This window comes from Drosophila navojoa, chromosome X (assembly GCF_054131105.1).
Source record: "Drosophila navojoa isolate 15081-1374.11 chromosome X, UAZ_NAV_1.0, whole genome shotgun sequence".
Classification (NCBI taxonomy): domain Eukaryota; kingdom Metazoa; phylum Arthropoda; class Insecta; order Diptera; family Drosophilidae; genus Drosophila; species Drosophila navojoa.
The window spans coordinates 8,017,638-8,034,252 of record NC_142895.1 but is presented as its reverse complement, the minus strand read 5'-3'; the positions used below and the strand labels follow the sequence as shown (position 1 = coordinate 8,034,252).

Sequence of the window (16,615 nt, the reverse complement as noted above, 5' to 3'; positions counted from 1 at the left end):
ACCTGGCTGCCTGCGGTGCATCCATTTGTGCTGATAAACACCTTTGAGTTGGTCCGTCATTAACCCATTTGCTGGTTAGTCAGTTGGAATGCATAACTGGTGGTACCCCAATCAATGGCGGAACGATGGAATTGGTATTGGGCAACAATACAGTTGGATATGATTGTGTGGGCAAGTTGGCTTATGAGTTGTGAGTTGGCAGAGTGGACGACTCTAAATGAAGGCTATTTTCTCATATATACTACGTATTTGGAACAGTGGAATCAATGGGAAATCAGGACACAATACTCGATATCATATTTGAGATAGAACAAACGAATATGGATAGTTAAGCAAGTCTGATATTATAATATACATACACACGATTCTAAGGAGATAAGAGAAACGATGGAATTGGAACATACAATGAAATAAAGAAATGTTTATTAGTTAAATTAGAAAAGACAAATACTCAGTGAAGAGGAATATTCAATTTGCAAATTTTATTACATAGCTGGAACGATGGAATCGGTACATATCGCCTGTTGTATACCTTACAAAACCAAATAATTTAGATTTTAAAAATAATCCAATTTGTTTGCATGCTGACTGGATACGTATAACTGGTAAATTCGTGTACTTTGAATGGAACGATGGAATTGACACTGTTCCAGTGCACTTTATATGGCCAGGTGATAGCTAACGGCCATTTGGCTATCACGCGAGCTGACTCCTGAACAGTTTATTGACCTCACCCACACTCCAGAGGCCAGCTAAGCAGCCATTCCAGGGACGAGCAGGCAGAAAGTGACAGAATGCAAGTTAACGCAAGTCTCTTGGGTCGATTTGAATCGCTGCTGTGGGCCGGCGTCTAGCGGGAATTCCGACCGTTCCAAGTAGCAGCGTGCACTGGGCACATACGTTTGCATTGTAAATCAAATGTCATGTCAATTTTAATTGCATTTTAATGATAAACGATGGCGCGAACTCGCGAACTACGAGCCGCGAGGCGCCCAACCCTAGCCACATGCGCCCCATAGTTCGAAGGGTTAAGTTAAAGTTGAGTTGGGTTTAGTTGCATGTGCGGAAAATCAATAAATGCGCTCGTCACTTTCATTCAATTTGATTCACACACTCGACACAGACAGACTGTGTGTGTGTGTGAAAGAGAGAGAGAGAGAGAGAGAGAGAGAGAGAGAGAGAGAGAGAGAGATAGCTGCATACATATTGACAATTAAATTGCCCAACATAATAATCATATTTAAGCACAAGCATATGCATTACCCATCATAACTCATTGACAGTCGTTGCATATTTGATTGTAGTTCATTTGCAGACGCGGCCAGACCAGACGGCGCCATTCAATCATTTGATCAATCATTCAATCAACCCATCAGGCATTCAGCAATTCAGCCATCTAGTCAAGCCATCCATCTATGTCATTTATGGTTGTATTGAAAGGCACGAAACGTTAATTAAATTATTCTTTATCCAATAAAATATTTAAAAATCCTAAAATTTAAGGCAATGCTAGACTATGCAATACCCTGTAAGCTTGGATTATAGTAGCTAAAAAAGAGGCTCCTGTTCAAACAGGGTATTCAGTGTATATACATGCAAAAATTCAATTAATTTACTTTGTAGTATACGATATATATGTATATATACGATATATATTGTGTGTATATATGTATACCCAATCTATAGATATTGTGGTATGGCAAGTGTAGCTGGCGTTTTTCTGTATTTGATTCGCAGCAAAGTGCAAAAATACGATTTTTTAATTGATTTTTAATTAAATGTTTAATTGTCAGTTGCAGCCGCGTTTTGTATTGCGCTTCGCTCTTCGCCTCTTTGCCTCTTCACCCCCTTGGCTTGGCGCCTCTGCAATGTGTGCCGATTCCCCCCAACCCCAATTCAAGTGCCACTTCACTTGCGAATATTGCCCAAGTTGAACTTTGTTTTTACGCTATTTGGCATTTTATGATTATTTGCTCTCTATGGGAGGAGGAAAGAATAAAAATAAAATAAAAATAAATTTAAGAAAAAACAATTAAAATTGTGAAATTATTTTTCTATTGAGAAACTGGGGCGATGCTTCTGGCAGAGCATATCGAGTGATATATGGGCAGCAAAGTGAAACCCAATTAAATATTTCCCATTTGCTCAACGACAGCGCGAAAAAGATGCCAGATTTTCGCTGAGAGAGGAGGTGATATAAAAAGAGAGGGAGCGAGAAGCGGGGAGTACGAGAGAGAAAAAAAAACAGAGATAGAAAGCGCTAGAGCCGCGTATAGAAAGGACTCTGAAATAGAGAGCTCAAAGGGGGAGAGAGAAGACTTGAAAAATACTGAGAAAGTGTGTGAGAGAGAGAGAGACAGAGAGAGAGAGACAGAGAGAGAGAGCGAGAGAAAGAGAGAGACCGAGAAAGAGAGGCATAAAGAGAGACAGAGAGAGAGAGGAGAGAGGATTCGTGTATGCACACATGGAAAAATATCCTTAGTGAGAAAGAGAGAGGGGTCCTTTCCTTTAGGAGATAGATAAATAATGCAGTAAGAGATAACTCAACTCAACTCAAAGAGAGAGAGAGAGCAAAACTTGAAGTTCGAGTACGAGAGAGAGAGAGAGAGAGAGAGAGAGAGAGAGTGGGGAAATTGTTTGAAGTTTTTGTTTTATCTTTCCTACACTCATTTCCCAAGCAACTGGCTGGAATGCGCAGATAACTAAGAGTTATCTACTCCAGCAGATTTTCATACACCCTAAGAAGCTGAAAATGATATACATCTAAATTGAAATTATTTATTTCATATTAAATTATGTTATATCCCATTTCAGTGCTTCAGGCTGTCGGCACAGGTCGCGCCTTATAAAAAGCCAGCACATTTTCTTAAAAATAAAAGAAGCAGCTGTCACAACTACGTTCTCTTTCTAAGCGACTTAATCTGTATAGTCCTCTCTCTCTCTCTCTCTCGCTCTCTTAGTCTCATTCGCTGTCCTAAACTGTTTACGCGCTGCTTTTGGCTTTAAGCTTTGTACACAGCTAAACTATATGTACATGTATAGGAATTTATACATATATATATAAATCTATATATAGAAAAACGTAAAGCAGGAGAGAGATAGAGGCAGAGGGTGAGCGAGAGAGAGAGAGAGAGAGATCATTGACAGGCGCTCAGCCAGCGCTTGGCAATTGTTTGACAACTTGGAAGCATTTCGCTTTAGCCAAAGCCCAGGCTAAACTTTTTACAAACAATGGCAGCGAGCCGAAGAGCTGGCAGCAGCAGATGGAGCAGGAGATGGAGCAGGAGCAGGAGCAGCAGGAGACTGAAGCTGGGAAAAAGTTTTGTAATGCGCTTAAATTTCTTTCTTAGTCGCACAGGTGGGCTCGATTGTTGTTGAAAGCTGTTGTCGTCGCAGGTTCAGCGTTATTAGCATTACGCCCAAAATCAACAGCAAATGGAACGAGCGATGAGTCGTCTCTGGCCATTCCATCAGATGATGATAACAATGGCGATGGCGATGCCGATGCCGATGCCGATACTCATGATGATGATGATGATGATGATGATGATGATGCTGATGCTGATGATGATCATTGGCAGCGCACGCTGTGAGCCTATCACGTACGTTTGCCATCAATAACGCAACGATTTAACTTGTCTCGTTCGCCCAGGGGCCACGTAGAACGGTGCTGACCCCCAGCCCTTTGCCACGCCCACGCTGGGCTAGAATGTCACGCCCACCTAGCACGTACACGCATGCCACGTAGATTAGGCCCGTAAGCCTCCACTGGATGCCAGGCAGATAAAGCACTAGTCCACTTGTTTTCCCAGTTCTATTCCGTTCTGTTATGCCAGAGATACCCTAGAAAAGTGTATGAATGCGGGTGTGCTGCAAGTGTGTGTGAGAGTGGAATAGGCCAAGAGATGCGAATAATGGAAATCGAACGAGACAAAGAGAGAGAGAGACACGAACTAATCCATTTTCTATTATTTTATTGATTACATAACTGAAAACTTCATGATATATAAATACTATATAGAGGTTCGATTCATACATAAGAGCCTAAAGAAAGGGCATGCTCAAGTCTTGCAAATCTCAGGCTCTATCCAAGTATTGTTATCTGTTTGTTCTCTCCCGCTCCCTCTCCTACTCCCTCTCCATCTCGTATTTAGAGCCATTTTGTTTATCGATATAAATATTGGCAACTTTGGGTCTCGCATTTTGACTTGTCACGTAACGTGCTGCCAGACAGCCAAAAATACCAAATGCAAATGCAAACGGGCGTAGGCGAGAGCGGGGGATAGCTGTTCTGGAGAAAAAGCTGCTAGAAAATGGCATTTGGTAAACAAATCCACTTAGCTGCTAATTGGCGGCCAATCAGGCAGTAAAGCTGCCTACAGAATCAGGCAGAGGAGGAAAAGTGTCCCAGCCCCAACTCCAACTCCAACGGCTACGCCATTTCCATCTCCATCTCCATTTCCATTTCCATCCTCACCTCCACAGGCTTTCATAAGGTCGCCCGCGTCAAGTGCAGCATGGAGATAACATTCCATGCCACGCCCATGGTACCGCAAGAAAGCGCATCACGTGCGGCCATCATCTTGTTACTTAGCTGCTGCGTTTATCTTTCTGTTGCCGGTTGCTGTTGCCGGTCGCCGTTGCTGTTTCTATTTCAGTTTCTGTTTCAGTTGCAATTGCTAGCCAAATCCATTTTAAGCAGACACAACAACAGCAGCAGCAGCAGCAGCAGGAGAAGGCAGGCGGGCAGCCAGGCAGTTCAGGCTCCAGTTAACAGCGTCTGCGGTCAGTGGACAAACAGCAAAAGAAACAGATGGACAGGCAGAGGGATGTACTGGAGCTGGATCGGATGGGCTGAAGGGAGGTAGAGGCGGTACGGTTGGTCTGCTGCGACAGTAACGAAAGGACGCGCATATAGCTGCGGGGCTACGGGGGAAACAACGGGCGGCAGGGCCAAGTTTGGGGCCAAACAGTGATAGTCGTAAAAATACCCATGAGATGTCGAAGGCATGTTGCAAAAATTTCAAGCTCAAGCTCCAAATGGCAGTCAGAGTCAGTTGCCCATGGCCAACCGTACACACACACACACACACACTCACACACACGCGTGCGCTGCTCGCAACATACGTGCAGACACTGGCAACGCACGTCAGTGGCATAAAAGTTGCCTGTTTGGATTTCAAATGGTCAAAATGTGGACATTTGCTTAAAAAAAAAAAAAAAGGAAAAAGAAAAAAAAAACAACAGAAGAAAAGGAAATATAAAACAAAACAAAAGCCCAGAGAAGGCGCTACGGGGCTTTCAAGCTGGGCGCTGGGACGGTGCAGTGCGCGGCATGCTGGCCACATCAAAACCAGTCGCGCTGCTCAGTTATTGTTGCTGGCCCAAAACCAGAAATGCTCCAACACAGAGCCAAGGCACAAACATAAAATAAGCAAAAGCAAAAAATATAAAAAGGGTTTGCACTAAACAATGCTTAAGAGGGGAAGAGAACTATAGAAAGAGAGAGAGAGAGAGAGAGATAGAGACTTAAGCACTGAAGGAAAAAGAAAACTTATCATTTGATAGTTCCGAAAAAGTCTGAAAACTTTAGACTATCAATTCCGTCATAGTATTATGAACTGGTAAAGATTGCAACAGTTGAATAAACTCAATTGGTGGTGAGAGAAAGGCAAAGAGCAAGCGTGAGAGGGAGGGAGAGATAGAGAGAAATATATTAGACAATAAAGTAAAAAGCTATGCGTCTTTTTACTGAGCTAATTGAAAGGGTTAAGGGAGGAGAGTAGAAAGAGAGAGAAATGAGAGGGAAATGAGAAGAAGAATCTCTCTCTGTCTCCTTAACCTTAAAAAGTAAAAGCAAGATTTGTAAATTCTCTTTAGAAGAAAAAGTCTAAAGAATCCTTAAGTACATATGTACTTCATATGAAGGATCTATCGAAGATTCTTTGGCTTAAAAAACTCTAAGCAAGTTTTGTAAATTCTCTGTGGAAGAAAAAGTCTAAGGAATCCCTAAGCATCTATCGAAAATCCCAGACATATACTATATGCCAAAGGTGATCCAATTAACCATGACAGCTGTATGCTCTTTCCATAGCTAATAATATTATGATATGCGTCTACCTCTATTAAGTTGACTTTTTCTCTACTATTCTCTCTCTCTCACTCTTTCCCTGTCTTTTCCGTGGCTGCATTGTGACATGCCCGACTTCAGCTGGCGCAGTAGCTACATATAAATGTAGAAGTCAGCTCACTTGATTGTTGTTAGCTGCTGGCTTTGCCTGCGGACCGGCTAGTAGTTGCCTGTAGTTGGCCCCAATCTCTCATGGCATTGGGTTATTCCAGCTCTATCACTTGCACGCATTCACACAAAATTCATTTTTTTCCTTCTACTTCGTCTTCTTCTGCTCTTCTTTTTTTTTTTTTTTAGCTAAAAGTTTGCGTTTTAGCTTTAGCCAGATTTATGTTTTCCTGCTTGCGTTTGCAGAATTGTTGTCGGAAGTTTTTTGTGCAGCATCATGGCACACACACATATGTGTGTGTGTGTGTGTGTGTGTGTGAGTGTGTGTGTGGAGTTGGAGCAGAAGACAAAAAGTTCTAAAAAGATGTTTGCAAAATAAAAAGTGCACCCCGAAGTTTTGAGCAGCCACTGAGAATGAAACATGGTGGGGAGGGGCGACAGGAATTGGACAACAACAAAAACGAAAAGGAAACTGAGCCCAAAAATATGTTAAGAGTAGAGCTGGCAGAAACAGAAGCTCGAAGCTCGAAGCTCGCAAAGCAATTGCTGTAGCCGCATTGATGTGTGCCTTACGTACGACTTGGCCTTTGACTTGGGTCTCTTTCGCTGTCTGTGATTTCCACTCTAAAGCCGACTCCTGTGCCATCCTTGCCTGGTCCCTTTCGGTCCTGGGCATTAGCTCTGGCGTGTGCCTGATTAGCCAAGAGTGTGTGTGTGTGCGTGTGTGTGCTATGTTTCTCATGTTGCGCTCATCATTTTATGTGTGTGTGTTTTTTTTTTTTTGGCTCTTGGATTTCTGGGGATCTTTCGGTTTCTCGGTTATTCGGCATTCGGTTTCGGCTGCTTCACTTTCACTGCCGCCGCCGCAACATGTTGTCCAATTAGCCGACAAGGCACAGCACAGCGCAGTGCTGCCTCATTTTCTGTGCGCCATGTAGTAGTACTTCAAATGTCATGTTAGTGGCGCTGCCCCGCGGCCTACTCGACTACCAAGAAATACAAGTAGCTGAAAAGTGTATGTTTGGTCGAAAGTGGACTCATTAGGTTACTTCAAAAGGCTGACCTCATAATAATCACAGCCCCCGGGCATTAAGTTCAATTACATAGACCTACAGCTCCTTAAATTGGATGAAAAGCACATTAAACACAAAATAACCTTAATTTTGTACATATTTCCGCTGAAAGCAGTTCTCTATTGAAGTGTGTGCGTGTGCTGTCTGTCTTTAAACAGAGAACTAGCTCCACTTGTGTGATCTGTCAGTCAAGCTGTATGCTCTTCAATATTAGGCTGCAGTTGTTCAATTAAACTTGTATTTAGTTCAGCCTCCTGTAAAGTCCTTCATTCACTTTCAATCGCGCCTCTCACTCAATTGACTTCAGCTGCTGCCTTCAATCAATCTCAGCTCTATTTAACATCTGTCCCAGGCCCAACTTTAGCTAGACTCTAGCTGAGCTAGATCAAGCCTCGCCTCTCAATCATGAACTTGACTTAATCCACAGTGGCTTAACATTGTATTGGAGCATTCGATCACTGAGTTGGGCTGGCTCTGTGACCATCTCTGTGGCGGACAACGACCGTCATCAATCTCACCTAGTGGCTCAATCAATGCTTCTGACCTATGCGCTAGATATTTACGAGCTTTTCAGCAAAGCTTTTAGCTATCATTCAAGCCCAATAACCGCAAAGCTTAACCTCGCACACACACACACGCACACGCAGGCAAGTAACACATACGAGAGCCGACTGGAGGCTCGTTAAGCGCCTGTTAATGACGCAATTTCCGTGCAGCGACCACCGTGTGCGACCTTTGGGGTCAGAGAATGTTGCCCAATGCACAGCATATACATGTATATCGTACATACATATACATATATATAAGTATATATGTATATAGCACAACTTCCTCCGCTGGCTAATTAGCTTAGCGCAGTTAAACTGTTTGCTTATTGAACTACACGACTCGCACATTTCTATGGCATCGATGCGAATTGCCCGCCTTCAGTTACCAAACCGATGGGAAGCTCCACTCTCCCACTCTCCCTCTCACTCGACCATTCTGGAGCTGGGGTGCGGGCTTTGCCAAAATGGCAGACAATAAATAAAACACACACACATACACAGTAAGAAACGTACTATGGAGCGAAATAAAAAGTGGGGAGGGACTAGAAAGGATAGGATAGGACGGTTAGATTGCTGGAATTGCTGTCTACGAAACATGCCACAAGAACAAACATATTATATGGCAGATCCATAGACCCAAACAACGCATTCCTCTACACACAATTCCGGGCCATTACACTGAGAAATGTGACACAATTTGAATAACATTTAAAATATAAAATTGAGCATCAATTCGGCCCAAGAAATGGGCAACCAAGTGGTTGTTAAACCAGATACCAGAAAAAGAAAAACAACAAAAGCACACAAATGGTAGCTCTGGCCCCAGGGATACTCTGTATTAAATTGCGATTCGAATGAAATTTTCAGGGCTGAAGGCGGTCAAACTTGATATGTGTGGGCAAAATCAAGATTTGATTGTGTAAACTGTTCTAGAGGAGATATAGATCCATTTATAGTCATGGAAAGCGTATTACCGTCGACTTTAGAACTCTTAGCCTTTATGGAGCTATCATAATTCCGCTGTCATACAGATCCAATACACCGGTCTATGCAGGTAGTTATGCTTCTGTTATACAGCTGTTATACAGTTTTAGTTTTTGCTCTCTTTAATTCTGTTATACAGGTGCTTCGAATCTCATTATTGAACACTATATTCCATTGTTATATAGCTTCTGTCATACACCTGTCTATGGCAAATTATGCCAGCATATTGTATTCATTCTGTTATACATTTATAAGATTATGGACGGTCTTATAAGTAGTAATGGTATAAGAAACTGTTAAGTATCTACTGTTATACGGTAGTACTGTCATTCTTGTGCATTTTTGCACTGTTCTACAATTATACTGTAATACTGTTCTACAATTATACTGTAATACTGTTATACAACTATACTTTAATACTGTTATACTGTTATACAACTATATTTTAATACTGTAATACTGTCATACTAGTATACTGTTATACTATTATACTGTTATACTATTATACTGTTATACTATTATACTGTTATACGGTAAAATTATTTTGCTCTTTTATAAACTACATATAGCATATAGCTTTCACTATTTTACAGGGTATATGCAAAACGATAGAGCATGAAATTGTAGACCAGCTCCGCTCATCGCCTTCGGCTGCGCCTACACATGTTGCTGTGTTCTTTTATTGGTCGGATAACTGAATGAATCTTTGAGCACTCTCTGACTCTTTCTCACTCGCACACTCTCTCTCTCTCTCTCTCTCTCTCTCTCTGTCATTTTCACCCGCTCTCTCTTTCTCTTTCGCTCTGTCTGTGTCTGCAGCATTTTCCACTTTTCTTGTTTGCTTTTCTCATCTTATCTCGTCTTATTTTATTTTTATTTTTATTCTTATTTATATATGTATATATTTGTTGTTGTTGCTGTTGTTGTTTTGTTTTTGACTAAATTGCGTAAATTATTGGCATATGTTGTCTTCGGAGCGCGCCAAGAGGCGAGCGCAATGAAACATTTTAACCCTTTTCGTTGGCAACGTCGAGGATGTCGCTGAAATTGACAGTCGCACATTGTTGGGGCGAGGCTGATGCTAGCCCAGATGAAGTGGTGCTGGAGGAAGGGGGGAGTGAATGGTGTGACTTGAGTGGGGCAGCCAGATACTTTGGCATGGCATTTCATCCGACATTCTCCACCCGCCCGCCACGGCCACGGCAGGCCAGGCCAGGCCCTGCGGCTGCCAGTTGGCTGTCAGTTTTGCTCGCTTCTCGTTTTCTTTTGCCTCGCTCCTTGCGTTCTTGCCTTTTTTTTATCATTTATTCCCATTCTTTGGCATTTTATGTGCGCTATTTCGCGATGTAGAACAATAGCCCGACTAGCCGGGCCTGCTCTGCTCTCGACCGGCTTGTAGAATCCTCTCCGCCTCTCCGTTTGTCTGCCTGCCTTCTGCCTGCTGGTCCATTCATCCTTCTTCGGCTTGAGCTTCATCTTGGTGTGCTCTTTTGTTACAACTAAACGCGAACTCCGCACTATACTTCATCTGCTGCAGTTACTTTTTTTTGGAGAGAGCCGCAGAGAGAGTGAGAGAGGGAGACACTCGCAACCCTTTTTGCTGCTGCTGCTATCCAGCTTTATTGTCTTGCCAAAGAAATAGACTTTTAATACACCCGGAGCCTAGCGCTGGAGCACAATACATGGGTCTACTATTATATATATATATGTGTGTGTGAGATTGGGGTGTAAAGTGAGTGGGTGTGTGTGTGTGTGGAAATATTAGGCACTTTTGCCAGTTCATTGACTTGCCACAACAATAGTTTGAAGTTTGTCTGGTTAAATATGAGCGAACATTTTGGAACCTAACCCCGGAAAAAAAAGGATCAGGGCCAAGGCACGCGAAGGCGAGAACAAGATGCGAGCAACGCTGGCAACATGAAACCCCAGACATAATGGACCGGGCGTAGTTGAGCCAATAAACGAAGGGCTTCGACCTGAATGGAAAAGGATACGAAATGCAATGCAAACCGAACGCGAGGGCGTCAAGACAGTGAAAGGATGCTCGCTTTGCTCGAGCAGGTGTAAGGGATATTTATATACGATATACCCAAGCGACAATCGACAACTGGGAGCTACATAATTAAAAGACTAACGAAACGGAGATCAAAGGCAAGCGCACCAAGTGAAGATCTAGTTAGCCCTGCTTTATTCGATTCGACAATCGACGCTAGTCCGCTTGAGCTAAGGCGTTTTCCAGCACAGCTCACTCAACAGTCGAAGCAAGCGTTTGGCAACACAGAAATCTGAATAGCTCAGACATCGTACACAATTAACCACATAAAATATATAAACGAAATTCGAAAGTAATTTAAACATATTTTCGGCTATCTTAGGAGAAAGGAAGAAGTCCCATCTGAGCCGAGCGGGTAGCCGAGCGGAGTTTATCAGCCAATCATCAAGATGTTCAACAACAGGAATCAGGATCAGCAGGCAGCCAACCAACAAGAGTTGGACAATCTGGTGGACTACAGCTCGGGAGCAAGCAGTGAACTGGAGGACGTTCACATCAACATCATGAGCAATGATGACGGCATTTTCGTTCATACGACACCCAATAATAGCGAAAATCTGTCTGGGGTCTCTGTTAACGGTAGTGCAGTGCCGCCGAGTGAGAGTACGATCGTATTCAAGCAGCTGTTTGCCACACTCGAGGCGGAACATCAAAAGTTGCGGGGCCTGGAGCAGCGCCGCATTAAACTGACCGAAGAAATGAGAAATCTGCGCGATATGCTTCAGAAGGAGAATCGCCGATTGCGCAGCCAATCTCAGCAGCCGTTTACCCACTCAGATTCAACACCGACTACCTCTAGTTCAGCCAGGAAATCCCATCAATCCAAGTCTGCCAGGAATTTACCACGTGAGTATAGAACATCGAACTGAAGCCGAATTCAATTTCTATTAAACTGTTTCGATTGCCTCAGGTGATGTGGCAGGATCGTGCTTTAGCCGTGGTGTGACCATATTGGAGCACAATAAGGCTAATGATTCGCTGGTGTCGGTGTCGCTGCCGTTCGGGCTCGAGGAGCAGAAGCCACGCCCACAGGTTGGCGAAGTAGTCATCGAGATGATTGATCCCAACCCACAACCGCAGACCACCGAATCGTCTTCTCTCTGGCATACGCCTGTTACCTCAGTGGACATGGAAACCTTTCTACAAATGTCGAACACAACCGTAGCCCAATCAAGCACTCAAACATCCAAAAGCGATAAGTCCAGCCGCAGAGCTGATTGAGCGCATCATGCAAGACTAGACCTAGAAACGCGTGCTGAGTATAAATCATTTACCATATGCCGGGCCAAATCAATCCAAAGTTCACCAACAAATTTTTAGTATTTCGGATTCAACAATAGCCAAAAAGACATTTCAACACATTGATCAATCTATAAAATAAGAAAAAACGCACAATGTCTTTCCTTCCAAATGGGGGAGTGAAAACAATCATAGTTCAAGTTTAGACTGTTAATCGAGTTAAGATAATTATCGATATCGATATCTTTTGTTTTCTTCTGAATTTCATATTTATTGTGGATCTTATATCATCTATGTCGCCTCTGGTTAGTTTTGCTGATTTTTTTTGACCTCTCATTCGCAGTATAGTTCTCATTTTCTATAATTACTACTTTATTTATCTCTCTGTCTTCATCTGAGGTCTTTCTCTTTTGTTTCTCTCTATCTCTCGTTTGTCTGACTCACAGTTCCTTTAGTTCTCTAAGTCTACGTTTCCTTCCTATCCCTTTCCCTATTTCAATACCTTCTTTCTATTCTTCTGCTTTTACTTCTTTCTTTCCTCATCGTTTCCTTCTCCTCTGTGTCTCTTTTTTTCATTATATTTCTCCTTTTTATTTCTACTTCTCCTTTTTTTCTCCCCCTCCTTCTTCTTTTTCTTCTACTTGTCTCTCTCTCTTCTGCTCCTTCTTATTAATCTTCTGCTTGTTCTTATTCTACTTTTCTTATATATTTTTTCCATTCTTTTCTCCTTCTCTGTCTTTCTCTCCATCATTCTCTCTCTCTTACTTTCTGTGCATTTTGCTTGTAATTTTTATTCAATTTGTTAACCTTTGTACTTGGCCCTGTTTAGCTTGGCTTGAACTACTGCCACTGCTGCTGCTGTTGCTGCTTCTCCTGCTGCTGCTCCTGCTGCTCCTGCCGTCTATTTCCCAAACAAATTAGTTGCCAACTGTCCGAAACAAATGTTGCGCACAATTCGTTCGGCCCCTCGCACCCACTCCCACTCCCACTCTCTCTCTCTCTGTGTCCAATGTGTATTTAGGCATATCTTCATACATATATATAGAGATTTATATATATAAATAACAAATATACATTATTCTATATATAGACGCAATCATATGAAGCTCAGCATTTCAATCATAATGCTGCTGATGAGCTCAGTCAGCCCTGTGTGGATGCTGGCTGAAAGGCCGCTGGTCCAGCTGGACATTCAGCTGCTGGCATCTACATATATACTGCTTATATATATGTGTATTCCTCATCTTCTGCTTTATGCGGGGCATGTGCTGGGCATATTGATTGGTAGCCTGTGGCCCGCTTCTACAACTTCTTGTAGTTGCGCATTTGTTGCTTTTTTTTTTACTTCCTGCCTGCCTGCACTTTTGTTGTTGGCTCGCTACTTCAGGCTTGGGCGACTAGGTCAAGAGGTCAGGCCACATGTAGTGAAGGGGCCGCTTGGCAAATTTGTCAGTGGAAATGCGCACTCGAGTGGGCGGCATGGGCTGCCTTTTGGCATTCCTTCATGTGCCATGCAAATTTCAGTGCACAAAACTTTGTTGCAACAGCCAGCCCCAGCCCCCAGCTCCAGGCCCAGCTCTAGCTCCAGCTCCAGTCAGCTCGGCCTGCCGCCTCCTTCGTCAACAGCACAGGCTGCCATATTTCGCATATTTTGCCATATATATTTTTTTCTGGTTCCTTTTTTTTTTCCTGCCAACGCAAATGCACTTGAAGCTCTGTCGTTGCTGTTGCTGCTGCTGCAGCAGGAAGCCGGAAGCCGTAGCCGAACCCAAACAGAGCGCGGAACTTCTTGCAAGTAAACTAAACTAAACTAAACTCAAACCGAACCGAACCAGAGCTGCAACTGGAGCTGGAGCCGTAGCTGTGTAGCCGAGTGAAGCAAACAACTTTTGCCTGCAGCACCTGTCCCCAAAGGAGCCACCGGCGTAGGGGTAGAGGGTAGAGCGACGGAGGCCGGGCCTAAACCAACAACGCCCACAGAAATTACTTATGTATATTATTGTTGTTGCTCGCAGGGAGTCGAGGGCCGAGGGTGGGCAGGTCGTGAAGTAGGTCATTAGGGGCGTTCTAACTGTCCGCCCGCCGGGCTACTTGAATTATTAAATGTTTGTTCATAGAGAACATTTCCCAGGTCCTGCCAGTTGCAGCGACGTTGAAATGCTGAAAACTTTGCCCGAAAAAAAGCATACAAAAATAGAGACGTCGAGAATCAAAAACTCTCAACGGACTCTTAAATTCAGTTTGCCAGAATACCCTGTAATTTGGCAGTGGTGTAGGGAATATTAGCAATTTTATTTGAGAATACTAAGATCTTTGGAACTACTCTCCTCCCCCACTATTTTCCTTTAAAAGGCGAAATACTTCTACTGTCATTCAATCACTACATATCGCCCTCAGTATTAATAGGATAACTGCTAGTCGAGCACACTCGCTTACTTATGAACTTGCAGCAATTGTAGCCGTATTTCAGCTCAATTGTACTCATATCTTACCAATCATTGGCCAAAACTTGAATCCAAGTCAACTTACCTGTGGAAAGGAGAAATAATTTTGATTAGCAATTAGTTGGGCAATAGTAATTGAAGGTAGTTCTTAGTGCTAGACAATTACTCGGCTTTCAAACTTAACTACATAAAGAGCTGTTGATTGAGTGAAGAAATTTTAATATCTAAAGATCGTATCTTAGGAGTATATAATTTGAATAGATGTGATGGGTTTTGGATAGCTTAAAAATAAGTTTATTATCAAATAATACTATATATGATATAATAATATCATGAATATGCATAAATATAATCAAGTAATTAGCCTATAATATTATTTATTTATGCATGGAATATTATTTGTAAAGACTTCATAATGATATAATATCAATGAAATATTTATTAGTATATATTATTATCTAATAGCTCTTCTAGCCCTCTAGCCCTCCTCTGAAAATATTTCATATATCATATATAATTTGGTTAATTTCTCCTAGAGTTGCCCTCTAACAGGGTATTCCCACAGCTAAATTCTTATATAAAATATATATCCTCAATCTGTCTTAGAACTTTCCCTTAACAGGGTATTCCCACAGCTAAACTCAGCCTCAACCTGCACTCAGGTAAAATACCTGCTGCATTTATGCAAGGTAATTGTCTTTGGGTCTGGCAAAGTAGATTTCTCTCTCTCTCTTTTTAGAGGGGGGCAATCCATATGCATATAAGCCGGCTCTGCCTGTGCCACTATTGGAATTGTCCAATAAAAATTAATTGGAGTTTGCATTTAATAAAGCCTGGAAACCATTGCCTTGCCAACAAAATAGGGAACTACGCACAGACAGGGCACCACGAAAAATGCTAACCCAGTTTGGCTGGCCCCAACAACTAGAGCAGCTCTACCTTTCTCGCTCTCGCTCTCTGTCTGCTTCCTTTTCACTCTAGCTGTTGCTGAGTGTGCTGTGCACAATGTATTCACTAGAGCATCATCATAGATGCATCCACTCAGTCGTTGTTATATTGTTGCCAACACCCAACTTTCAACTCCCCAGCTCGCACTGTCTCTATCTCTCTCTCTCTCTCTCTCTCTCTCTCTCGCTCTCTCTCTCTCTCTCTCTGCTCAGCTGCTCATAAAACTCACTCAAGTAAAAGTACGAATGGTTTTCGATATGAAATGCATGGAACTGACAGCCAAACATATTGCGCCGCATTTTTACCATATAACAACAGCAGTTGAGGGAGGGGAGGGGGAGACACTACTCTCCTCCATCACCATTCCCCACTTCAACCCCTTTTACAGACTGTCTGACGACTGACTGTTGGTTACCATTTGGCCATTGCCTAGCTCTCGCTCCTTCCTCTTCGCTGTGCACATTTCGTTTTTGATATGCGAGATATGAGCCTGAGCGCTGTTCCTATCAAGCACCTACCCCGCCACCTCACCGCCCATCCGCGCCTCGCCAGCAGCCCGCCAGCTCGCTCATAGCTGCGGACTGGGGCTATTTGGCATTGTTGAAGCTTGTTTTATGAAAAGGAATATACACAATATCCATATGCGACACACGCGCACCACCCACACACACCCACACACACACTCACACCCACATTTATATACAGTTAACCCACTCAACCAAATCCCAGCGCCCCCACCCCGCCCACTCCCCAGCCTTATCATATCAAAATGCATATTGTACACTCGACAAGATACTCGCGCGCATTATATGAAACGTTCTTCTACCTCTCGCTCTCTTTATCTCTCCTCTTTCTCTCCTTCTCCTTCTCGTTCTCTCATGATATGCAACTAGGCAACTCGACGATGGCTTGGTGGGGCAGTGGGTGGCTGTGTGCCACTTATAGCAGGTCAGCCTTTTATGCTGTATGCTTAAGAATGGGCATTAAGTTAAGTGGATGTATTCATATTAGCTGTTAACTAGGCTACGAGCTCTGCTAGCTTAGCTCACTCTAAGAGCCAACTTGTTGCTCAATAATGCTTGACGTGC

General features: G+C 43.0%; 2 protein-coding genes across 6 annotated transcripts in view; one reads left to right on the top strand and one right to left on the bottom strand.

Annotated features, from left to right (window-relative positions):
- Ten-a (Teneurin-a transmembrane protein) overlaps positions 1-16,615 on the bottom strand; it is a 212,728-nt gene that overhangs the window by 124,197 nt on the left and 71,916 nt on the right. The gene's annotated exons all lie outside the window — the stretch shown is intronic.
- On the top strand, positions 11,060-12,291 carry LOC115564660 (uncharacterized). The gene is made up of 2 exons (XM_030389234.2): positions 11,060-11,742; positions 11,807-12,291. Exons 1-2 carry the CDS (start codon positions 11,286-11,288, stop codon positions 12,115-12,117), a joined length of 768 nt encoding a protein of 255 aa, XP_030245094.1. The 5' UTR covers positions 11,060-11,285; the 3' UTR covers positions 12,118-12,291.

What these genes read in the sequence shown, in the direction of transcription:
- LOC115564660 (XM_030389234.2), top strand. Translation starts at nt 11,286, where the DNA reads ATGTTCAACAACAGGAATCAGGATCAGCAGGCAGCCAACCAACAAGAG. An exon ending in GTCTGCCAGGAATTTACCAC is followed by an intron (nt 11,743 to 11,806) that starts GTGAGTATAGAA and finishes CGATTGCCTCAG; the next exon opens with GTGATGTGGCAGGATCGTGC.